Source organism: Vombatus ursinus, unplaced genomic scaffold, assembly GCF_900497805.2.
Source record: "Vombatus ursinus unplaced genomic scaffold, bare-nosed wombat genome assembly UNPS02014808.1, whole genome shotgun sequence".
Taxonomy (NCBI): domain Eukaryota; kingdom Metazoa; phylum Chordata; class Mammalia; order Diprotodontia; family Vombatidae; genus Vombatus; species Vombatus ursinus.
In genome coordinates this window covers 1,688,006-1,714,675 of record NW_020954586.1, presented here as the reverse complement: position 1 = coordinate 1,714,675, position 26,670 = coordinate 1,688,006, and the positions used below count along the sequence as shown (strand labels likewise).

Sequence of the window (26,670 nt, the reverse complement as noted above, 5' to 3'; positions counted from 1 at the left end):
AAGAAAGTGCTCATTTTGCCCAGTGGTTCCTCTTCTCGAGCTAAGCATCCTATTTCATCCATTAATCTTTATATGAAATGAACTTAAGGTCCTTCACCACCCTGGTCAGTCATTCTCCAGCTTAACAATGTCCTTAAAACCTGGTGCCACAAACCAGACACTTGTCATTTCTGTCTCCACATGTCTTGCATACACCCTGTTCTCTTCGCTCCCAGATTACACCCTAGTTCAGGCCCTCGTCACCTCTAACTTGACTATTGCAATAATTTCCTAATTGGTGTTCCTGCCTCAAGTATCTCCCCTCTCCAACTCATCCTTCACTTAGCTGCCAAAGTGATTGTCCTTAAGTATAAACCTGTCCCACTCCCCTATTCAAAAAATTATGTTCCCTATTAGCTCCAGAATAAAATTTCTTTTTGGTATTTAAAGCCCTTTACAATCTATATCCAAAATGCTTTTCCAGCCTCTTTACTTATTATTCACCTCCATTTGAAATTATGATCCACCCAAACTAGCCTTCTTAGCATTCTCACATTTGATACTCCATTCCCACATCCGTGCCTCTGTACGGACTCCCTCCTCACCTCCATCTCTCAGAATCCCTCAGCTTAAGTGCCATCCACCTTCTCCACAAGGCCTTTCCTGATCACTCCCAATAGTTACTACTGCCTTTCCCCTGAATAGCCTCTCTGTCAGTCTGTCTCTCTTCCCCTCTTCCCCCTCCCCCCTCCCATAATGTAATAATAAATGTTTGTTGATTAACTCCTTGTCACTCTACTACATTTACTCTACTAAGAAAACTATAGTGTGAATGTTTTAAGATAACTTTTAATGTAAAACAGAATGGCCACTAATTGTTGATTAGTTTTCAAACTCAGTTGTTCCCAAAGACAGAACATTGTTTTCTTTTTTAAGTGTTTTATTGACAGCACTTTCAGAAACAAAACAAACAACAAAAACCCATCACTACCCAATCATTCCTTGTCTGGACAAATGAAATAGCCTTCTGATTGGTCTCCCTGTTTCAGGTCTATCCCTGTTTCCATCCAACCTTCACTTAGCTGTCAAGGTGATTTTCCTAAATGTTAGGTCTGGTGATGTCACTTCCCCTCCACTCAATAAAATCCAGAAGTTCCCTATTACCTCCAAGATTAAAAACAAAATCCTTGGTTTGACATTTAAAACTCTTTACACCTTGACCCCTTCCTGCCTTCTTAGGTTTCTTTTCATCCTTTCTTTCTTCCCAAACACTTGATGGCAAGGTACTTTGGCCTATGTGCTGTTTATAGCACACAACAATCCATCTCTGCTCTTGCCTAAGGCTGTCTCCAGTTCTTGAAATGTTCTGTCTTCCTCCGTCTTTTACCTTCCCCGGATTCCTCCAAGACTGGGCCCAAATCCCACCTTCTGGAGGAAGACTTTCCTTGTTGTCCCAGTTACTAGTACCTTCATTTCTAAGATTACCTTTCAATTCTGTAGTGTATATCTTGTGTGTACGTAATTATTTACATGTTGTCTCTTCCATTAAAATGTGAGCTCCTTGGTGTCAGGAAATTTTTTTCTTTGTACCATAATGCCTAGTACATAGTAAAGTAAAACATTAATAAATGTTTTTTTTTTTAACTGACTTGTGAAGTTGATTCGTTTTGCCTTTTCTTTCCAGTTAGAACTTTTAGTCTTTATTTACATTTATCTCTATTGAATTTCATATTTCAGCCCCAAATCCTAGCCTCAAGATCTTTTTTCACACTGACTGTCATACAGTGTTTAACTATGGTTTCCAGCTTCAAGTCATCTGCAAATTTGATAAGCATGACAGCTAAGTGATTGATAACAATGTTAAACAGTGTAGAACTAAAGAACATCTGGAGTAATTCACTGGACATATTGACATTGAATCATTTTATGCTACTCTTTGTATTTATCATCTTCAGTACATTTCACTCCAGTATGATTTCTCTGATGCCTAATAAGGCATCCCCTCCCACTGAAGGCTTTCCCACATTCGTTACATTCAAAATGTTTCTCTTCAGTATGAATACTCTCATGTGCAATAAGATGTTTTCTCTGGTTGAAGCTTTTTTCACATTCATTACATTGAAAAGGTTTTCCTCTGGTATGGGTCCTCTGATGGATAATAAGGTTTGCTCTTCGAGTAAATGATTTCCCACATTCATTACATGCAAAGGGTTTCTCTCCAGTATGAGTTTTCTGATGAGTAATAAGGCTTGCCTTTTGGGTAAATGATTTCCCACATTCATTACATGGAAATAGTTTCTCTCCAGTATGAGTTCTCTGATGGCTGATAAGGCTTGCCCTTTGAGTAAAGGTTTTCTCACATTCATTACATGTAAAGGGTTTCTCGCCAGTATGAGCTCTTTGATGGGTAATAAGGTTTCTCCTCTCACTGAAAGTCTTCCCACATTCATTACATGCAAAGGGTTTCTCTCCAGTATGATTTCTCTGATGGCTAATAAGGCTTGCCCTTTGGGTAAAGGTTTTCTCACATTCATTACACGTAAAAGGTTTCTCTCCAGTATGTGTTCTTTGATGAGTAATAAGGTTTCTCCTCTCACTGAAAGTTTTCCCACATTCATTACATGCAAAGGGTTTCTCTCCAGTATGAATTCTTTGATGTGTAATAAGGTGTCCCCTCCTGAAGAAAGCTTTCCCACATTCATTACATTCAAAGCGCTTGGCTCCAGTATGAGTCCTCTGATGAGTAATAAGGCTTGCCCTTTGGGTAAAGGTTTTCCCACATTCATTACATATAAAGGGTTTCTCTCCAGTATGCATTCTCTGATGGGTAATAAGAGTTCTCCTCTCACTGAAGGTTTTCTCACATTCACTGCATTTAAAGGGTTTCTGTCCAGTATGAATTCTCTGATGTGTAGTAAGGTGTCCACTCTGTCTGAAGCCTTTCCCACATTCATTACATGAAAAAGGTTTCTCACCAGTATGAGTTCTCTGATGTATAATGAGGCTTATTCTTTGTCGGAAGCCTGTTCCACATTCATTACAAACAAAAGGCTTTTCTCCAGTATGAATTCTCTGATGGGTAATAAGATTTCTCCTCTCACTGAACTTTTTCCCACATTCATTACAGGCAAAGGGTTTTTCTCCAGTATGGATTCTCTGATGTGTAATAAGGTGCCCTCTCCTGATGAAGGCTTTTCCACATTCACTACAGACAAAGGGTTTCCTTCCACTATGATTTCTCCTATGTATAATAAGGTGTCTCATTTGGCCGAAGACCTTTCCACATGTACTACACGCAAAAGGTTTGTCTCCAACATGGACACTCTGATGACTCATTAGGCTTCCCCTATGGCTAAAAGTTTTTCCACATGTACTACAAGCAAAGGGTTTCTTTCTAGTATGAGCACTCTGATGACTCATTAGGTTTCCCCTCCGGCTGAAAGCTTTCCCACATTCATTACATTTAAAGAGTTTTTCTTCATTGTGAGTTTTCTGTGGTGTATTAACCTGTCCCTTTTCATTGATGGCTTTCTCACTTTGATTATGTGCAAAAGATTTCTTTCTAATATGAATAACATTATGTTTAATCAAGCCTTTTCTGTCTCTGAAGAATTTCCCATATTTATTACATTTGTAATGTTTCTCTTCATTATGAATTCTCTGATGTCCAATATGATTTGATCTTTTGCCAAATGCTTTTTCACATTCATTGGGTTCATGTAGCCTTCCTCCAGCATGTATTTTATGAAATTTAATTAAGTCTGAGTGGTAATTGAAGGGCTTCTTGCATTTGGTATACTTACAAAGGTCCTTCTGGAAGAAGAATCTATTACTTGTAATTAAATAAGGAAAACCCCTGAAGCATCTTCTAGGTGTCTTGTATTTATGGAGACCTTTCCCCATAGTTCTCCATGGGGGAACAAAATTTGACCCTAGACTAAAACTTTTCTCAAATTTATCATAGTGAGGTACATTCACATTATTAAAAGTTGTTCTGGAAGTGATTGTCATTTTTCTGGACTGTCCCTCCTGGTTGTCCTGTTTTGCTAAATTAACATTACATGCCCCAGGTTCTCTCATCTTGGAATGCCAGGCTACTGAATTCTTTGTCAGTCTTTTCTTGAATGATGCTCCCAGGCAAATGGCCTGCATCAGACTTGAAACTTTGGGTTCAAACCTGGTCTCCTCACTAAAGGAATCTAAAAGAAATGTTTTAAAAAGTAATTAGGCACTGATTGCAGTACTGACTCTTCTTTAGAAGAGTTTAGTTTCCATCTCATGGAAGAAAATGATGCTTAATTTGAACCAATCACACAAAATATTAATAAACATTTAAGTGATTATTATGTGCCAGGTAATGTGCCCGGCACTGGGACCACAAATAAAAAACAAAATTAATCCCTGCCCTCAAGCAGCTTACATTCTAATGGGACTGACATACACACAAATTGATACAGAGAAGATAAATACTGAGTAGCAGATGGAAGGGGAACACAGTAACAGATGGGGCTCTGGGAAAGGCCTCCTGGAGAAGCTGGTACTTGAGCAGAGGCTTAAAGGAAATCAGAGATTTACTGTTTTGGGGAAATGATGCCAAAGACAAATAAGGTGATAATAAAAGAGCACCCAACTGGACATGACTAAATGCATTATATTGCAAGGCACTGAGAACACTTACATAGGTCATTAAAAAGAATACTCAGTAAAAAGCGGAATAATCTGCAATATAAAAGAGTGGAAATCTACAAAAGCAGGAGGAAAAACTACCTCAGAGAATTGCTTATTTAGAAATGTATTAAAATTGAAATAAATGCAGACAAAACTGACATATCTGGAAGATGCTAACTGGGTAAAGTTTAAGATTTATTGGGAATCCCCAAAATTGTGAAGAAAACAATTGTATCCATTTTCCAGAGGGTGGTTGTTGTTTGTCCTTTATTCTCAAGAGAGGACCAGTGACGTATCACAGGTGATATCTTTTCTTTCTTTCTTTTTTTTTTTTTAATTTTTTTTTTTTTAGGCAATTAGGGTTAAGTGACTTGCCAAGGGTCACACAGCTAGTAAGTGTCAAGTGTTTTGGTCTGAGGCCAGATTTGAACTCAGGTCCTCCTGACTTCAAGGCTGATGCTCTATCCACTGCGCCACCTAGCTGCCCCTTAACTTTCAAATGAATAGATTTAAGTAAGTGTATTTGCTTTAAACTCCAAAAATATGGGCAGAAAGGCAGATTAAACATAGAATTTATTGATTAGCAACAGGGGTGAACCCCAAATTCAATTCATATAGACCCATTACTGTTAATCAGCAATAATGTAATCATAAGATGATCTTAAAAGCACCCAAAAAGGGCATGATATATCAAATAAAATAATGTAACTTGGATGAGGTTTTTTTACAAAAATAAGAAATGACAAAACAAAAAAATGACAAAATATTTAGATATGACAAATTGTGAAAAGGTGTTAATGACATCATTATGTAATGAAATAAGGAATCACCATTTTAAAAAACACCATTCTGTTTTAATCAGTGACTTAAAAACATGTATGATAAGCCAAAGTAATTCACAAACCGGCAAGGATATCCATCCATGCACCCAAATGATAGGGAGGATTCAGATCTAAACCACTGTTAAAACCAACAGACTAAACCAGCGTGTTAAACGTAATGAATGTATAATGGACATAAATGTGAACTGTTCATATTTGAGTTCAGAAACTCATTTCTGCAAGTAAAAAACAGGGGAGGTGTAGCTAGATAGTAATTCATCTTAAAAAAGAAAAAATCCAGGGATTTTTTAGTGAGGTCAGCCAGGTGGCATAATGGATAGAGTGCCAGCTGGCATCAGGAAGACTCATCCTCCTGAGTTCAAATCTGGCCTCACACACTAATTAGCTGTGTGACCCTGGGCAAGTCACTTCACTCTATTTGCCTCAATTTCCTCATATGTAAAATGAGATGGAAAAGAAAATGGCAAATCAGTCCAGGATCTTTGCCAAGAAAACCCCAAATGGGGTCACAAAGGGTTGGACGTGACTAATGAACAACCAAATTTTTAGTGACCTGGAAGCTCAAGTAAAGCACTGTCATGGCAGCCAATACATCTAATATTGTCTCACGCTGCCTTAAGTGAAGAAGAAAGTACAGAATGGGAAAAATCAAAGCCCTCTCTTGATCAGACCACATCTATACTACTATGTTCAGTGTCTGATGCTACATTATAAGATGAATGGTCTTGGATTCCAAACAATGTTCAATTAAAGGAATGGGGGATATTTAGCCAGCAGAAGACACCCCTCCCAGCCTCCCCTCACACACTGGACATATAATTTCATCTGTGTGAGAAGATCCCAGTGAGAGTAGCCTAATGCACTAACAAATTAAACACTTTGCCCAGGGCTATACAGCTAGTGTGTGTCAGAGGCTAGACTTGCATCCAATATGTTTGTGTTCTCAGACCAGCTCGCTATTAACTATGTTGTCTTTTGCAGAAGATTCATGGGGGATTTAAAACCTGTTTTCAATTATCTGAGGGGTTGTCATACACAAGGGGTATTAAACTTAGTCTGCTTAAAATCAAAGGACAGAATTAGGAGAAAAGGGTAAAACTGGCAAATAAGCACACAGACTTCCCAATAATTAGAGCTTTCCAAAATGGAATGGAATGCCCCAGGGAAGTACAGGGTTTTTTTTCACCTGGGGTCTTCAAGAACAATCTGGATGGCCATTCGTCAGCTAGGTTATAGACTGTGTTCTTCATCAAGTGTGCGTTGGACAATATGGGCACCAAAGATCCTGCCCAACTCTGAATTTTTATGATTCTCTGATGTCTAAAGTGATGTAAATCTCAATTATAGAGAGTTGGTATATATACACACATACACACACACATATGTATATATATGTGTATATATGTAAAATCTTTTCAAGTAAAGGAATTGTGGAAAAATCTGATTATGTGAAAATGAAAAAACTGGATAAAAATAATTATAAGTATATATGAAAGGTAAAATTTAAAAACTGTAAATCTATGGAGAAAAGACAGATCTGGATGTGATCTGTGGCCTGGAGGATATAGAGATAAAGGTCAAAAGCCCTGACCTCTTCTACAACCAGTCCAACTCTTGGGATTTATATAAAAGAGAGGGAAATGATGATAAGAGGTAGTTGAAACCAGTCACTGAACAAAAGATCTGGCTGAAAAGATGGGCTTCTGGAACATGGGACCACCTAGTAGATGGCAGAGGTGTCTGTGTAAAAGAGCTCACTGACTTAACTATGGCTCTGTAGGGGAAAGTCTTACTATACACCACATCCTTCTATGGATTGTCGACAGAGTTTATACTGTTACTGAAATAGCTGAAACACAATAAAATTAAGACAGAATGATGGCCAGCAATGGAGATCGAAGAGCAGAGACAGAAGCAGACTCAGCAGAAAGAAACCGGATGATATCACCAGAAGAGATTTATAGCACTACATTACTGGAAACATGAGATGCTCCTGGAGGCATGTTTTCTGGCTGAAGACAAATGTTTGCAGCTTGAAAGAACATCAGTACAGGTACCATGGTTCTCTCATACGAACATTCCACAAAAGTGATCCCTAGGCAAATCCATTCTTCCAAGGAAAACTGTGTGTATTTATGGAAGTATTATATCCAAATGTGAGAGAGGGAGGGAATTCTGTTGTAACTAATATTACTGTCATATTTCCTGACATGCCTTTACTGTGAGCTAAGTGTTGCCTGAGGCTAACTAGTAAAAATAAACACACTAGTGGGGGCTTCTGTGCTATAGTTTGGAAAGGATTATGATCTAATAAGTGTGTAGTGTGTGAGGTAGTTTTGTACAGGTCTAAGGGTGGCAGTGGGTGGTTCAGGTGATACATAGCTAAAGAAAATGACAGGTATAGAACACAACTGTGGAGAGGTAAGAATATTCTTATCTATTTGGGAATAAAAGACATTAGAAAATAATGACAAATATTTAATTATATAAAAATATAACTATTTTTAGAATAACCAAGAAAAAAAAGACTGAGGGAAAATGTTTATCATCAATGTATCTTACCAAAAAATGATATACTGACAAGAATGGAGTTTAGTGGAATAGTTTAGTAGAAAGAATACTGACTCTTGAGTGAGAGGAATTGGGTTCCAATCCCACCCCTGACACCAATTGTATGGCCTTGGATAAATCACTTAACTTCCCTGGATCTCAGTTTACTCAACTGTAAAATGAGAAGGTTGCAATAGAGGGTCTCAGAAATCCCTTCCAACTCAAGATCTATTATCCTAGGAATTAAAAGATTTATCCATACAAAAACATTCCTAGCACCATTACTGGGCATAGTAAACAAAACAAAACAAAACGAAAGCAATATACTTGATGTCCAGAAACTGGGGAAGGGGTGATTATAATATATGACTGTAATGGAATATCATTCAGCCAAAGGGTGAAAATGGAGAATCAAAAGACAGCTTGGAAGACATCTAGGTCACGGTGCAGAGAAAGGGAAGATGAGCTGAAAGAGCAGCATATTCACTGCCTGTGGCCATACGGAGAAACAGAAACAGCAACAAACTGATGCTTCACACACAGGCGAGCAGGCAAAAAAAAGGCGACAACAACACGAAAAGATGAATGGCGGGGTGGACGAGACAGGTTTTAATTCAATTCTGGGAGTAGCATTAACAAATACCAAGTAGTTCACAGGCCCAGGGATAGTTATGTACCATCTAGTAGTCTGGCTTTCTACCTTGCACATGCACTTTTCTTATTTTCTGCTCTTTCAATATTTCTAAATATCAATATCTGGCCATGTAAATTAAATTAAAATTTATAATAAAACCCCAAAACTAATGAAAAGCCTGAAAAAAAATCTTATAATGGTATTAAAATAAGGGACATCCATGTGAGCGTGCAGCAGAAACAATGAACAAGGTGAATACAGAGAAGCATGGAAAGACTTCTACGCAATGATGCAAAATGAAGTAAGTGGAACTAGGAAATTAACATACGCAAATGTGAAAATGGAAAGAGAACCTGTACCATAACAGAACATAAACTGAATGATGAAATACTATAATGACCAAGCTTGATCCCAAAAGAGGGATTTGAAAGATACCCTCTGCCCCACTTCCACCATGGGGATGGATTATGTAAGTAACTATCTAAACAAATATATATATATATATATATATATACATATTAATAAATTCTGCATATTTGCTTTTATGTGATTCATAATCATATGCTTTCCACATATATACTAGAGACATATAATCAGACTATTTTGATAGGATGTCTAGTATTACCAAAAAAACTTTTCTCTTCTTCTTTGTACTTTGGGAGGGGTAATACAGTGAGATATAGTGGAAAATGTGGGTAATGTAAAAACTAAAGAAATACAAATTTTTTTAATGATGCTCAAAATGTATATGGAATTGACACAAAGTATAACAGAAATATTGCTTCCATTATGGAGAAGGATTTGAATTGAGCTACTAGAACATTCATAACAGCATTTTTGGTAGTACCAAAGAATGTGAAGCGAAGTTAATGCCCAGTGACTGGGGAGAGAACAGCTAAAAAAAAACCACAGTATACAAGGGGAATGGCATGACACTGCACCACAAAACAATAAAGGTGAAAAATTCAGAGAATCATGGGAAAACACCCGAACTGTTGCAAAGAGAAATAGGCAGAACCAGGAAAACAAAATATTCAATGACTACAACAATTTAAATGAGAAAAATAATAACAAATAAAACCCACACTGGATATTAGATAAATCTAATGCCAAGCTTAGCCCTGAAGCAGAGAGATAAAAATGTCCTAGCCTCCTTTCTTTGCGATGGAGAGGGGCTGCATGTGTGGAGCCCTGAGGGCTCTGTGAGACACACTAATGTGTCCGTTTTCTAGAAATAACCTCCCTTCCCTCAATTTTTATTCTTTGTGACATTAGATGACTTCCACATAAGGAAGAGGTGGAAGACATATTTGAAAATGATGATGTAAAGAATGCAGAATGGCATCTACATTGTTGGCCATGGTTAATGCATGAACGTATTTTGCTAGATGATGGTTGTTATGAAAGAGGGTTTCAGAGGGCATGATCAGAGGTTAATGCCAAAAATAAGTGGGAGGAGGGAGAAAAGTACATCAATAAAGCATTTAAAATAATGCACAGAAAAGAGATTCAAAGGGAGACAAATAAGCACAACACCTTTGGGGTTAAAGTGTTGAATTTATTATATATATTTTTAAAAGGAGACATGATGGAAATAGATTGACAGTTTCATATGCAATCCTGTTAGTCTGTTCTTTGCATATGGAAATGTTCATGTTTGGTAATGTTTATCAAGCTCAGAATAACAAAAAATAAAAATTTAAAAGAAAAAGAAAATGAAGGTGATGTAAAAAATCTTTTTTACATTTAATTAATTCAAAAAGATCTTTAAAAAGATGTGAAGAATTTTTTAAAGGCAACACAAAAAACAATGGCTGTAGGAAAAATTGTATTTACTCTCCCAAAATTGTAAAAAGGCATATGAAAACATCTCTAAGATCTGTCAAATCCATTCAATTCAAAAGAAAGTTGTGAAATATAATGGCAGGGACTCCGTGGAGAAAGAGTCATGATTTTGCCCAAATGCTAAAGCTATAGAACGGCACAATCATTTTGGAAAGCAATACTGTAACACACAGTAAAAGCTGAGGTGCCCCAGAGGGTGCAGGAAGGGGCTGCCTGCAGTGATGCCCCCTGACCCGCTTCGTACTCACTCACCTGGCGAGGTTCCCCTGGGGACATCTTCTGTTGTCCACCGTGCCTCTTGTTTCGCCAACAGGGAGATCACATCCAGTCTGGAAACAGGAATCCCTGCACGCGTGGAAAGCAATGAGAGCCAAGGAGAGCAATCAGGATTTCACTCTACTCATAAAGAAGCAGACTGACTGACCGGGTCGCTCCCTTCCCTACATCCCTGCCTCTCCCTGCCCAGCCCCCCATTCGGGCCTGGATGGGTTGCTTTTCCACCTTTTCTTTTTCACCCACCCAAAGGACTCCATGTTTCCTAGCCTACTGACACCGGCAATTTCATGTTCCCAACAGGTTTCTCATCCCCCAAGCCCCCAGCTGCGGCGGCTGCTCCTCCTCCCCAGGAGGTCAGGCCTGCCACTGATGGTCATGACACACCAGCCCTACCTTGGCCACCTTCGGCTCCTGTTCCAAGAATAGAAAGTTAAACAGCAGCAGCAACAAAAAAGAAGACCTTGATTGCATCCCTTCTTCCTGGTTCTCCCCTCCTCCACTCCCTCCCAAGAACTCTGCTCCAGCCTTTTCTACAGTCTCCTGCCCAGGGTTCTCAGTTGCTGCCCCCAACCATCACCACCTCCAGAAGAAACTACACTTGGAAGACTCCTTGGATGTTATAGGACTTGATGTGAAGATGGCCGAGGAACAGGCATCTTCTTCTGCACCTGGCCTTGCTGTATCTCAGCAGCAGGAACTTAAAAACAAAAACTTATTAATCTCATCCATGGCTAAAGGGCACCAAGCAAATGAGCTGACCAAAGCCCCCACTACTACCACTAGCTTCACCAACAGCAAACCAGGATCAGCCAAGAAACTGGTGATCAGGAACTTTAAAGACAAACCTATGCCGGAAAACTATACAGATGAAATATGGCAGAAACTCAAAGAAGCTGTGGCAGCCATTCAGAACAGCACTTCGATCACATACAATCTAGAAGAACTCTATCAGGCTGTGGAAAGCCTCTGCTCCTATAGGGTCTCTGCAAACTTATACAAACAGCTAAGACAGATTTGTGAAGAGCACATCAGATCCCAAATTCACCAATTCCGAGAGGATTCACTGGACGGTGTTCTGTTCCTAAAGAAGATAGATAAATGCTGGCATAATCACTGCAGACAAATGTCCATGATTAGGAGCATTTTTTTGTTCCTGGATAGAACATATGTTCTTCATAATTCAATGCTGCTTTCTATTTGGGACATGGGTCTAGAATTATTTAGGACCCACATAATTAGTGATCAAAAAGTCCAGAACAAGACTATAGAAGGCATTCTTCTTTTGATTGAGAGGGAAAGGAATGGTGACGCAATTGATAGAAGTTTGCTTCGAAGCCTTCTGAGTATGCTTTCCGACTTGCAGATTTATCAAGATTCTTTTGAACAGAAATTTTTGGAAGAAACCAACCAGCTATACGCAGCAGAGGGTTGGCGTTTAATGCAAGAAAGAGAGGTTTCTCAATACTTTCATCATGTCAACAAACGTCTAGAAGAAGAAGAAGACAGACTGATCACCTATCTAGATCTGAGTACGCAGAAGCCACTAATTGCTACCGTAGAAAAGCAACTTTTAGGTGAGCACTTAACAGCCATCCTTCAGAAAGGCTTAAGTCACCTTCTGGACGAAAATCAGACTCACAATTTGTCTCTACTCTATCAGCTGTTCAGTAGGGTATGCAACGGAATTCCACTTCTCTTGCAGCACTGGACTGAATACATCAAGGCATTTGGCAGCACTATCGTCATTAATCCTGAAAAAGATAAGACCATGGTGCAGGAATTGCTGGATTTTAAAGATAAAATTGACTATATTATCGAAGTCAGCTTCATGAAAAATGAAAGATTTGTCAATGCCGCGAAAGAAGCATTTGAAACCTTCATTAACAAAAGGCCAAATAAGCCTGCTGAACTCACAGCAAAGTACGTGGACTCAAAGCTCCGCGCACATGACAGAGACGCCACAGAGGAAGGACTGGAGAAAATGTTGGACAAGATCATGGCTATATTTCGGTTCATTTATGGGAAAGATGTCTTTGAAGCCTTTTATAAGAAGGGTTTAGTCAAAAGACTGTTGTTTGGAAAGAGTGCATCGGCAGATGCTGAAAAATCAATGCTTTCCAAACTAAAGCATGAATGTGGAGCCGTGTTCACCAGCAAACTGGAAGGAACGTTCAAAGGCACGGAGCTATCCAAAGATATCACAGTTCAGTTCAAACAGTATGTGCAAAACCAACACCTTCCTGTTAGCATTGAACTAACTGTGAATATCCTGACGATGGGTCACTGGCCAACCTACGTGCCTGTGGAGGTTCACTTACCAGCTGAGCTGGTAAGACTCCAGGAACTTTTCAAGACTTTTTACTTAGGTAAACACAGTGGGAGGAAGCTTCAGTGGCAATCAACCCTAGGACACTGTGTACTAAAGGCAGAATTTAAAGAGGGGAAAAAGGAACTCCAGGTCTGTCTTTTCCAAATGCTGGTGTTGCTAACATTTAATGACGGTGAAGAATTCAGTGTAGAAGATATCAAGAAAGCTACAGGAATGGAGGATGGAGAATTGAGGAGAACACTTCAGTCATTAGCCTGTGGCAAAGCTAGAGTTCTGACAAAAATCCCAAAGGGCAAAGATGTGGAAGATGGTGATAAATTTACTTGCAATCATGACTTCAGACACGAGCTCTTCAGGATAAAAATCAATCAAATCCAGATGAAAGAAACAGTAGAGGAACAAGCAAGCACTACAGAAACGATCTTTCAGGACCGACAATACCACATTGATGCTGCAATTGTGAGAATCACGAAGATAAGGAAGGCTCTAGACCACAATCTGCTTATTTCAGAAGCATACAATTAGTGAGGTTCCCAGTTACGCCCAGTGATCTCAAGAAGAGAATAGAATCCTTAATCGACAGGGACTATATGGAAAGAGACAAAGAGAACCCAAACCAGTACAGCTATGTTGCCTAAAGCATCCATCTTTGAGCCCTTGCTAGATCATACACAGTCGCCAGTTAGATAAACTAGCCTATTGTTCCAATCAATGGACTTTTTTCCTACGACTTATGAGTGAATGAATGAAAGCCACTTTTTCAGTGGTTATGTGCCCATGTAAAGAGCATGGTTTACATTAAAGGAGAATGCTGTTGAACCCTTTGCACGTGCAGTTGAGGATGACAAATTCTTAACATTCTTTCATGCTTCACTTGATTTGAGGTCTGTGAAAGGTCCCTGTGGTTGATTGGGAAGTGGAGGGTATAGGGGGCGTGGGGGTGTGCATGGATTCCTTTCTGTCCTATGACTAGGAGGCAAAATGTGAGTTGTGTACAGGAGGCTTTGTCCAGGACACTTAACGCGCGAGCAAACGCGACATACCGTACAGAATCCTAGATGGATGGATCGAGAGAAAAAGCACCCTGAGTTTTGGTTACTCACCTATGCTTTGTGCTTTCCTTTGCAAAGAGAACTAACTATTAACCTCTGCTACATGACGTTGAGTTTCACTGAAAAGATGCTTTTTAAAACAGATCTTACATGGAGAAAGCATCTTTAAGTTTTAGGCGCAGCCACTCCTGGATATCAAACAGGTAACGCTTTCAAGAATCACAATTCTGCGAAACAAGCCTGCATCTTGGCTGTGAATGACGTTGGCACTGCAAGCGCCAGCCAGGCTGGCCTCCTGGCACAGGGAAGGCCTCTTTCTGACCTAAGGTTTCTGAAAGCAGCCCAGAACCCCTTTCCATTTGAAGGCAAACATTTTCTCCCATTCTTATTCTAATTCCTGAAAAGTCCTAAAATAGGGGCAGCTAGGTGGTGCAGTGGATACAGCACCAGCCCTGAAGTTAGGAGGACCTGAGTTCAACTCCGACCTCAGACTAAACGCTTGACACTTATTAGCTGTGTGACCCTGGGCAAGTCACTTAACCCCAACAGCCTAAAAATAAAAAAAAATTTTAATTAAAAAAATTATTGTAAATTATAAATAAATTTTTTAGATAGTTCTTTCTGAGTCAGGTAAATTTTGGGTCACTTTTCCTCCCTCTGTCTCTATTTTTCTCCAATAAAAATTTTTATCTTAAAAAAATTGTTTCTAAGGAGGGGAGCCTTAAAATAATCAAATATTGGCTTTAATATCCCTGCTTTAAAGAATTTTATCATTTGCCATCATTAACCTGTTTAAAGGTTAAAAACAGATACAGGTCCAAATCAGGCTTTCTGATCTTGTCATGTGCCCTTCCCAAATCAAAGATGGAGCTTCGTGGCTTACCAGGCCAGCAAACAAAGCACAACCCAGCAAAACGGAGCTAGGTCTCCAGAGAGGAAAGGGAGGCTTTTCCATCCCTATTCGCCTTGGGTCCTGTGCATCTAGCCTGGTTTTTCTGAAGTTCTTGTAGCTTGGGCACCTTCTCAAGCTCAAGCCAGATCCTCAAGCCAAGCTGTGGTTATGCCAGTCTCAGGGCACTCAGGCCAGCTCTCCAACTGCCACATCTGTGTCAGCATCATGCCACAGATTACTAAAAGAATATCTCTTGCATGCAATTCACAGAAGCCACATTCACTTAAAAAATTACATTTTATTCTATTTACCTGTAGGTTAAGGATTTTTTAAAAATATATGTATACATATATGTATATGTGTGCATATATATAACCTCTGCACATATATATACTATAACCTTTATATGTGTATATAGGTATGTGTGTGTATGTATATGTATACACACATACCCATAAACTTGTCCTTTCACTTTTTCTTCAATTCAGTTTTGGATAGTTAAGGGGAAAAAAAATGACCACTCTTGAATAATGCATTTACAGAAAAGTGATGAACATGTTCTGCTCATGGATTTACATGAAAGTGCCAAAACTCATCACTAAGGAGAAAACAAGACCATAGCAAATGAGGAGCTACAGAGCTTGAGGCAGTTTTCAATTGTATTCTGCTGGTCTTTGTGAATTTTTTTCAGTCCTTTAACTAGCAACATTTTTTGACATCAAACTGAGATGTCACCTGTCCATCCAAAAACACCTGACCGGACGCTTTGTTCAGTGTTATTTTGGGTCAATTTGAGTAGTAAGAGTATAGCAGCATTCCATTTCAAATGGAATAGGCTCTTGTCAAACAACTCTCCATGAGTTGTGTCTGAAGGATGCATGTGGGGAGGGGGTAGAACCAGCCTAAGAAGCCTTTCCAAAGCTTGGCTGATAGAATACAGGAATGTGCTCTCTCACTGCAGAGTTCACACAGGGCTCGTGACTTGTTTTTGCCCTTAAGCACACATGAAATCTTTGCAGTGTTTCCTATCAGGTTCATGGTACATACTAAGGCTTTCCAAAGTTGGCAAATAATGTAAATACCTGTCCTTTCAAAGAGTGAGTCTTTGGCTATTTTGTGGTCTTTATTAAAAAGTTTCATATTGCTTTAAAAAAAAAAAAAAGCAGGCAACTCGGAAAGCACAGAGGCTAGTAGCAAGCATCGGAAGCATCCTCTTGTATTCCACAGGAGCAGAGGTCACAATTCAAGGTCTAATTCCCTGGGCATCTATATGCACTGGTCCAGATACACACACTAGCAGACAAAGCCTAGAAGCTGTCTGTCCAAGTCGTAATCAGAGCAAAGGTCACTGTTCATCTACCTGGCCTTGGTTGTGAATGATGGGGCCAAACTCCTGGATGCTTACAGATCTCTTCGTTAAAAGTGAATATCATACAACTGTGACAGGCTTAGCTCTTCTCAGCAACATAGTGATACAAGACAATTCTAAAAAACTCACGGTGGAAAACGCTGTCCACATCTCCAGAGAAAGAACTGGTGGAGTCTAAATGCTGATCGAAGCGTACTATTTTCATGTTCTTTGTTTTGTTTCTTTTGGGTTTTTTTCCCTTTTGTTCTGTTTCTTTTTTCACAACATGACTAATGCGGAAATATGTTTAACATGTTTGCACATAGATAACCTATATCAGATTGCTTGCTGTCTTGGGGAGGGGGAAGGGAAAGGAGGGAGAAAAATTTGGAACTCAAAATCTTATAAAAAATGAATGTTGACAACTATCTTTAAAAAAAGTGAATATCATACAGAGGGCAATGAATAGGAGATCCCAGTGGGTCTGAACAAGAGCTGATAAATAACCAATGAGAAACTTCAAAGAACAGAAATAAAAGACATCATTAAGGAAACATATAATGGAAACGGAATATGAGGAGGTCATGTGGCAATAGTGAGGGACAATATGTCATCCTGAGCTCTCCACTGGCCCTACAACAATATCAGGAGAAAGAGATGAAGGCCTCAGGCATATGGGGTGGATCATCTGTGGCAAACCAATAGAACAGAGTCACACAAGACGGCTGGTCGTGGATGGATCCTTTTGAGTAGAGATCAAAAATCTAAATTAGGCTAAGAAAGAAAATCAGTTGACTCCCCAACTCCATGCTAAGAGATTGAGACCATTCTGTAACACATTATGATATGTAAACGTAATTGGGCAACAAGAAACAACAAAATGGACAATTTTTGAAGAATAAGTTGATGCAGAGTGAAGTGAACAGAACTAGGATAATTTAGGGCTGAGGGAAAGCAGTGACTTGCTTGAGCTCTCCCCCCAAACTCCTCCAAATACCTATAAAAATGGCTCTAAACAAATTCTAAAGCAGCAGAACCCACAAAAAGACAGAGTGAAACAAATTTCCAGCCCAAGATAACCTGGATGGTTGATCAGAAAGGTGTATCGTGCCAGGCGGGCAGAGGAGCACAGTGCGGTGTGGGCACACAGGCCACAGTGAACCTGGAGCAGGCCTCAGAGGACTGAATCACGGGTAGCTGTGGAGGTTTCCAGACTTCTCAACCCACGAACGCCAAAGACAACTTGGAAGGTCAGTGGGAAAAGTCTGTGACTGCGATGAGAGAGGAGCTAGGTCTCAGCCACAAGTCTTGAGCGCGGCCCGGGGCCGCAGCTGTTTCCTGAGCTTCTGGCCCACAGACTGAGGGGGAATCAAGTGGCTGATCAGAGGGGGATTGCAGGGATCTCTTTGCCAGTGCTGAGGCAGGAATCTCTTGCTTTACCTGTGCATGGATCTGGGTCACAGTTCTAAGGGGTGGTCCTGGGGGGAGGAGGAGCGCTGACGTGGTAGAGCTTGTAGTGGCTGTGGAGAGGAAACACCTCACCCCTTATCATACTACCTTGGAAGAACTGAAAATTTTCAGGTCCCTAGAAGTATCTCTGAAAACAGCTGTACAAACCCCTGAAGCTTGGGACAGTATATTCTCCACATTGGAAGCAGAATTTTACCTTAACAAAGAATTTAAAACTCAAATAATTGGCTGGGATCATGAGTAAGCAGAGCAAAAAGAGTCAGACTATATTATCTTACTTTGGTGACAAAGATGATCAAAACATACAACCAGAAGAAGACAACAAAGTCAAAGCTCCTACATCCAAAGCCTCTTAGAAAAATATGAATCAGTCCCAGGCCTTGGAAAAGCTCAAAAGGGATTTTGAGAGGCAAGTAAGAGAAGTAGAGGAAAAACTGAGAGGGATGCAAGAAAATCATGCAAAACAAGTCAATAGCTTGCTAAAGGAGACCCATAAAAATACTGAAGAAAATAACACCTTAAAAAATAGCCTAACCCAAACGACAAAAGAGATCCAAAAAGCCAATGAGGAGAAGAATGCCCTAAAAAGCAAAATTGGACAAATGGAAAAGGAAGTACAAAAGATTACTGAAGAAAATACTTCCTTAAAAATTAGAATAGAGTAATTGGAAGCTAGTGACTTTATGAGAAATCAAGATACTGTAAAACAAATCCAAAAGAAGGAAAAATTAGAAACAATGTGAAATATCTCATTGGAAAAACAACTGACCTGGAAAATAGATCCAGGAGAGAGAATGTAAAAATTATTGGACTATCTGAAAGCCATGATCAAAAACAGAGCCTAGACATCATCTTTCAAGAAATTATCAAGGAAAACTGCCCTGATATTTTAGAACCAGAAGGCAAAATAGAAATGGAAAGAATCCACTGATCTCCTCCTGAAAGAAATCCCCAAAGGAAAACTCCTAGAATATTGTAGCCAAATTCCAGAGTTCCCAGGTCAAGGAGAAAATATTACAAGCAGCCAGAAAGAATCAATTCAAGTATTGTGGAAACACAATGAGGATAACACAAGATTTAGCTAAGGGACCGCGGGGCATGGAACAGAATATTCCGGAGGGCAAAGGAGATAGGATTGCAACCAAGAATCACCTACCCAGCAAAACTGAGTATAATCCTACAGGGGAAAAAATGGTTATTCAGTGAAATAGAGGACTTTCAAGCATTCTTGATGAAAAGACCAGAGCTGAATAGAAAATTTGATTTTCAAATACAAGACTCAAGTGGAACATGAAGAGATAAACAGGAAAGAGAAAATCATAAGAGACTTAATAAGGTTGAACTGTTTACATTCCTGCATGGAAAAATTATATTTGTAACTCATGAGACCTTTGTCAGTATTAGGGTAGTTGGAAGGAAAAAAATTATATGTATGTATATATAGATATAGATAGATAGATAGAGGGCACAGGGTGAGTTGAAGATGAAGGGATAATATCTAGAGAATAAAATTAAGGGGTGAGAAAGGATTATATTAGGAGAAGGAGAAAGGGAGCGGTAGAACAGGGTAAGTTATCTCACAAAAAAAAAGAAAAGTTTCTTACAGTGGAGGGGAAATGGGGGAAGGTGAGAGGGAATGAGTGAATCTTATTCTCATAGGATTTGACTTAAGGAGGGAAAACATACACACTCAATTGGGTATGGAAACCTGTCTTATCCTACAGGAAAATCGGGGGGAAGGGGACAAGAGGGTAGGGGGATGATAGAAGGGCAGATTGGGAAAGGGGGTAATCAGAAGCAAATACTTCTGAGGAGGGACAGGGTCAAAAGAAAGAACAGAATAAATGGGGGGGTGGGATAAGATTAAGGGAAATAGAATTAGTTTTTCACAGCATGTCTACTATGGAAGTGTTTTGCATAACTGCACATATATAACCTAAAAAAAAAAAAAGAACTAGGCTAATTTATACAATGACAATAAAACTGCTGTGAAGAAAAACAACTCTGAGAGACTTCAGAACTCTGACTGATGCGATGATACAGCATGAATCCAGCAGAATGAAGACAAAAAGCGCCATCCTCACCCTCCAGGCTTAACGTGTCAGACGAGACAGTTCTGGACATGGCCAATGTGGGCATCGGTTTGGCTGGATTATGCACATCTATTATAAAACTTGTTTTGTTTTGACTTTTTAAATTGTTCAATGGGGAGGAAGAGATTAAATATTAGTAAAAATAAATATTTTTGAAAAAAGACCATTCTTTTATTTCAATTGAGATCCAGGTCTTTCAATCAATAGGCATTCATTTAGGCCAACTGATCACTATTATGTGTAATGCACTGTCCTAAGCATGAGGCATGCAAACAAAAAAAAATGCACAAATTGATGCCCATAAAGAACTAATATTCTTTTGAGATAAAGATATATAAGTACAAAGAAAATACAAAGAAAATAAATGACTAGGTTGGCTAAAGGTTTATCAATTTTGTTAGTCTTTTCAAATGATTAGCTTTTAGTTTTAGTTATCATTTGAATTGCCCTTTCAGTTTCCAATTTATTTCTCTTCTAATTTTAAAAATTTCCTCTTTGATATTTATTTTCACTTTATTTGCTGACTTCCTAATTTTCTAAATGCACATTCAATTCATTAATCGTCTCCTTTTCTGTTTCATTAACGTATGTTTTTGGATATATAATTTCCCCCTGAGGATTGCTTTAGCTGTATCCCAAATTTCTGGTATATTGTTTCATCATTATCATTTTCTTTCACATAATTATTCATTGTTTCTATTATATGTTCCTTGCCCTACTCATTATTTAGGATTTCATTAAGTCTCTACTTGAGTCTTTGTCTTTTGTGTATGTTCCCCGAACTGACTACTATTTTTATTACATTATGGTCTATAAGGGATGTATTAACTTGTTTGCCTTTTTACATTTATTTGCAGTATCTCTGTGCCCTTGATACTGAGTCAACTTCTTTGAAATTTCGATGTGGTGCTGAGAATTTAGTGCACACTTTAGTGTCTGTGAAGATTTACCAATTGCTAAGTCCCAGCTGACAGAAATGACTTCGTGTTTAACAAGTGACTGACCTACCTATGTACCAGGAAGTTCCTACAGACTCAGTCAATATCAGTTGTGTCAGCTACATTTAGGCAAGGAATGCAAACCGCTCTACCTGTCAAAATCAGTTTAAGAAACTGCAGTCCAGACCACATGTTGACTGACGGTCCCTAAGGTCCTCTTCCCACTCAGTCCCTGTGAATCCCCCTACGCAACTACGACCTTCAGAGAGAAAGGCAACATTACAGCCAGTACAATAAAAATACAGAAAGACATCATACGTCTTTTGCAGTAACGGGCAGGAGATGTGTCCTTAACCAGACAACAAAGGGTTGGGGCAATTAAGCATGGAGCTGAAAAGCTTCTGCACAAAATTAACGAATGCATTAATGCATTAATTAATGCATGTATCGATGAGGTTGAACGGTAAAGATCTTTGTAACACATCTCATATCCAAGACATATATACAAAACAGACATATATGAGACCAAAAGCCATTCACCAATAGAAACTCGTCAAAAGATATAAACAGTTCTCAAAATTAAGAACTGCAAACTCTTATCGACCATATAATGAGAAAAATGCACATTCAAACAAGCTGGAGGCTTCACCTCAGACCCTGCAAGGTGGCAGATGACAAAACTCGGGAGGGATAAATGCTGGAGGGGCCGCATCAGCAAAGGCAGAAAGGGACAAGAACAATGAACGAGGCTTACTAGGAAGTAAGAAAGACTTCTCTGAACCAGGGCAAGGGGTAGGGGTGGAGGGACAGACCCAAGAAAACAAGACCCTCAATGGCTACAACGGGCGCCTGCCACGGAAGACCAAAGGTCCAGTCACAAAGAGAGGAGAGGGGCTCTGGGGATGATGGGATACCGGGGGACATCTGGCGACATAAAAACCAAACCAATAAAGTTTATTTTTAAAAAGAAAATGAATTCACAGTAATTCTGGGGAGGAGGCAGTTGAGAGGAGTTCCGCAAGAGGCACTGTGGGCGGGCATGCCAGGCAGGCCAGGGAGGACTCCAGAGGCCATGGGGTGACACTGGAGTTTCCTGAACAGGGCCCCATCTTCCCTGCTTGCTAGAGACTTAACCAGGGTTAGCTAAGGCAGGCACGGCCCCTGCCTGCCTCCTGAGGCCTCCAACAGAGAGATGGAGACCATCCACGCAGAACAGGGGCCAGTCAAAGTCAGTGAGAAGAGGGGCAAGGAAGGCTTCCTGGAGGAATCGACTCCAAAACCTTAAGAAGAGTCTGACCAGAGAGCAGGGGGAGCTCAGAGCCTGTGGCCTAAGGGCCAGCACAAGGAGGCTGTGGGATTTCCATCTGAAGAAGGCCAAGACCTTTCACCTGAGAAGGAGGAACAAACACTCTGTCTACGGCCATAAATGACAAGAGTCTCCCCACAATGAAGTTCAGACCCAGCAGGTATGTCAGGTTGCCCACAGCCAGCAGCAAGGACGCCTGCCACGCTCCCCAGAACACAGACACTGAGGCGGGAAGGGTGTGCTCACCTATGGAGACCAGGTTCTGGCACGTCTCCCACATCACGTCCCTGTACAGGGCCCTCTGGGTAGCATCCAGGCAGCTCCACTCCTCTCGGCTGAAGTCCACGGCCACGTCCCTGAAGGTCACTGATGCCTGCATCAGACACATTCCTGCTGGGCCACGATCATCCCTGCAAATATTTCTTTACTACCTACCTACTGTTGCCGTCTGAGAGATTGAGACCCCTCAAAGACCAAAGTACAAGACAGGGTCATCTGGAGTGAATTCACAGACTCAAGCATTCTTGGAATCAAGCTGGCAAAGATTTATTGTTATGCTATACAGTGGGCAAGGATTCTGAAGGAACCTGCGACCTCAGAGGGGTGCAGTTTAAGTTTATATAGGATAAAATACAATAAAACATGTGCCAAATATGCTAACTAGGTGATTCAGGGTGGGATCAGGGAGTGGCTAAGGAGTGGTCACTTCTGAAAGGAACATGCACTTTTTCTATCTACTGGGCAGGCGTTTTACCCAGAGTTCACTAGGAGAAAAGCCCACACGGAGGTGTGGTTTTAGGCCAGCTACATCACTAAGTTAACTAGTGGTCAGGGGTAACTGAGAGTTGTCCAGTCTGCCACCAGTCAATGTCTTGTTTGACAAGATAGATATAGGGAGTATACATATGTCTTAGGTCTAGAATACAGATAATGAGGAGTCCAGGATGTAGATAATAAGGTAGGGCGGTAGTATAGATAGTCCAGTGGGTAAGAATATCTTTATGACCCAGTGCAAAGCCAATTCAAACTATATTCCTTCAGGTGCTGTTTGTAACTGCACCAGGCAGAGAGATAAGGGTCTTGCTGGGGTCCACTCATGAGTAATTGCTAGGCACAGTGTCCTTGGGCTGGGGAGAAAATGCCAGGGATAGTGTTTCTAAGGCTAGGGAGAAACACAGTCATGGAATTGGGGTCCCAGTACCATCGCCCAAGCACTCCATCACCTAAAGTCCGCCTTACTTTGGATTAGACTTTCAGTAACCTACAGATAGCCTTCCCAGATGGCTCAAGCTCCTTCTCACAAATAATCACCCCTAATCACCACCTTATTCCTAAAGTCCCAAACACATGACAGAATCAGCATTCATCTGACTCTTTAGATACACAACTTAACACAGAAACCACATTGCAACTACTTATTTCTACCCTCACATTTATCATCGTCCATGATGATCAATTTATCCTGGACAGACTTATTAGAGACAGCATCCCATAAATGTGTAACAGGCTACGTTATCTCCCCAGTTCCAATGGCAGGGTACCTTCTCTGGAGTATGGAGAGCAGCAGTGTCATTCTGGGCACTCCACCCCTCTCCATGTCATTATACCACTTATTAACTACACTTCCTGAGGCAGCTGGATGGTGGCACTACAGTACACAAAGCACCAGGCCTGGAATCAGGAAGACCCGAGTTCAAATCCAGCCTCTGACACTTACCAGCCGCATGGCCCTGGGCAAGTCACTTTGCCTTGGTTTGCCTCGGTTTACTCAGTCAGGATAATAATAGCACCTACTTCCCAGGGTTGTCACGAGGATCAAATGAGATAACATGGTAAAGCACTGTGCAAACCTTAACACACTCCAAAGCTTGCTAGCGATTATGACCATCTAATGGTCAGGAAGTCTTCCTTCACATCAACCATTTTTTTTTCCCTTTTGCTGTTTCCGCCTTCAGGGAAGCTAATAAATACATCGATTAATTCTTCTTCAAGACGGTCCTTCCAATGCACTGAGAGGACTGGGGTCCCCCAGATCTTTTCTTCTCAAACCTAGATCCCCACACTGAATGACATCCCATGCTGGGGCACCTGCTCTGGCCTGTCAATCTGGTCTGCCCACCTGCAAGCTGCCCACCACACACTAGAACCCCAAGTACTATCCTCCGCTCCTTCTCCTGGATCGTCCTTCTCTTCCTCTGCCTTTCCTAAATGCCCCCTCCCCCATCTCCCCCTACTCTGTCAGGTACTACATTCTATCCCTGGTCTCTGATCACCAGGGGTGTGGCAATGGCTAGAAAGCACTCTGCAAACCTTAAAATGCTATGTAAATGCCAGGTATCATCATCTTCATCACTATTATTATCATGGTAGTGGTAGTGCTTATCATTATCCTCTAGTTTGCTGATGACTTCATTCTCTGAGCTCAAGAGATGTTTTCAGGGCAATACAAGAGTATTGCTGGTAAATGTTAAGAAAAACTACTCAGGATCTCTTGGGGGAAATGTTATAGCACACACCTTTTGGTTTAATTTGCATTATTAACACTTTCTTAAGTATAAACAACCAGCAAAACAATAAATCAAGCCCTGACTTTAGCCATTTCTGAAGTGTAAATACACAAAAAATGCAATGATCAGCGAGGCAGTTAGAGTGCAGTCCAGCATAGCCCTTGCTTAATCTGGGTACATATGCATCCCTCAACAAAATGCAAGGTCTTTGGAAGAAGGGACAGTTTAATTTTTATTTAGGTGTGTCCAGGGTCTGGAACATAGTAAGAACTTAAAAACAAGTTTGTTGAATTGTAGGAAAAAAAAAATCTTGAGTTAGAAAGGACTTTCAGGTCACCTAGTCAAATTTGCTGATCCATTTTTAATGCTTAACTTCTGTCCTTCACTCAATACAATGATCATAACGACAACTGCTTTTGGAATTGTGTACATTAGTTCTAAACCTCCTAATTCCTATGATGGAGACATTCCAGTTTGATGCAGCTGCCTTCTCTAGGCCATTGGTCAGAGCAGCCAGAGGCTTCTGCACCAGAGTGACTGAGCCTGAGGAGCTGAGATGGGACGTGGGCAAATGGAGACCACCGAACATTCGAGGGAGAAATGATCCCTGAGAAGACACGGCCTGAAATGGGGCAGAAAAGAGAACTCACAGCACTCCTGGCCATCGGGCTCCCAGACATCATTCTTTCCTCAGCCTCGATCCTCAGATCCGTGTGAAGAGCTGCTCCTTCACAAAGCTGAGCTGGAGGAGAAAGCAGCCATGAGGGAGACCCAGCAAAGCCCCCAGCCGCACCCTCATCTCCCTCAAACCTTCCACCGGAGATGAACTTTCTTGACCCTCCATCCGCCTGACCTGCCCCTCTTCCTAAGCTGCCAAACCCAGATGAACATGCACCAGAAATTCAAACCAACTTCACCTGAGCCCTCCACATACTTCCCCATCCTCTCATTTGGGGTTGGTGCAGACATGATCTTGAGGAAATGACTGCTGATTGACTAACTGATTGATTGGATGGCTTGCTGGTGACAGTGAATCTGAAGCAGATAAAGGCATGTACAAATTAGCAGAGAGGACAGGAGAAGACATGAGTTGTATTGGCTGCTGTAATTGTCCCCATGGTCCCCTGGGGTGCTGGCCAATCCCCCAACACGTCTGTAATGCTCACCTCTCTGCCCAGGCCTTCAGGCCAAGTCTTCCACAGTAACCCCTCCCTTCCCTGGGCAGGATGGGCAGGAGTCCCTCACTGAACCCCCCCAGCAGTGGCAGGGGCTGCCCTGGGGCTCTGGGGAAAGGGCTCAGGCAGGAGGCTTTTCCTGGGTTAGGGGCCTATGCTCGGGCTACATAACCTGTACCACCTGCACCTTCCAGGAAAGTGGGGCCGGGGGAGGCCACTGTGGCTGGCAGTTCTCAGGGAGATCACGGTAACTAGGAGTCCTGGACTGGGGAGATCTGTGTTCACAGCTGGGCATGGGACTGGGAGCTCCACAGGCCAGAGAAGGGAAAGCCTGGTCACACAGTGTAGTTCAGGGCTGGAGGCAGCCCCAGACCCTGGACACACACAGGGGCTCCTCGGGAGTTTCATTCATTCGATCCGGATTCATCCAGCCAATTAACGTCACTGTGGGACCCCCATGCCTGAAACCAACTTAGGACCCAAGGCTGCTACTGCCATGAGAGGGCACCGTGCCTGCCAGACAGGCACACACAAAGGTGGGGGAGAGGGGATAAGCCCTCCCCCACCACACACACTCCTGAACACCTCACCACACTCATTCACACTCACACTTCTATGGGCACACTGACCTGCACACACACACACACACACACACCCCTGAACCTGCACATTTACACAGAGCGCTAGTACTTCACCCACACCCATTCACACTCACACTTCCACTGGTACACACACACCCCTGAACCTGCACACTTACACACACAGA

At 41.1% G+C, this 26,670-nt stretch overlaps 1 protein-coding gene and 1 pseudogene across 1 annotated transcript; one reads left to right on the top strand and one right to left on the bottom strand.

Moving 5' to 3' along the window:
* Positions 1 to 1,698: 1,698 nt before the first annotated feature.
* On the bottom strand, positions 1,699 to 25,683 carry LOC114052567 (zinc finger protein 260-like). The gene is made up of 7 exons (XM_027875230.1): positions 25,664 to 25,683; positions 25,380 to 25,471; positions 22,469 to 22,595; positions 10,771 to 10,863; positions 3,556 to 4,178; positions 2,317 to 3,135; positions 1,699 to 2,232 (listed from the first exon to the last, which is right to left on the bottom strand). The coding sequence occupies exons 1-7, from the start codon at positions 25,677 to 25,679 to the stop codon at positions 1,909 to 1,911; spliced, it is 2,094 nt and encodes a 697-aa protein (XP_027731031.1). The 5' UTR covers positions 25,680 to 25,683; the 3' UTR covers positions 1,699 to 1,908.
* Positions 11,082 to 13,761, top strand: LOC114052559 (annotated as a pseudogene).
* Positions 25,684 to 26,670: the final 987 nt, after the last annotated feature.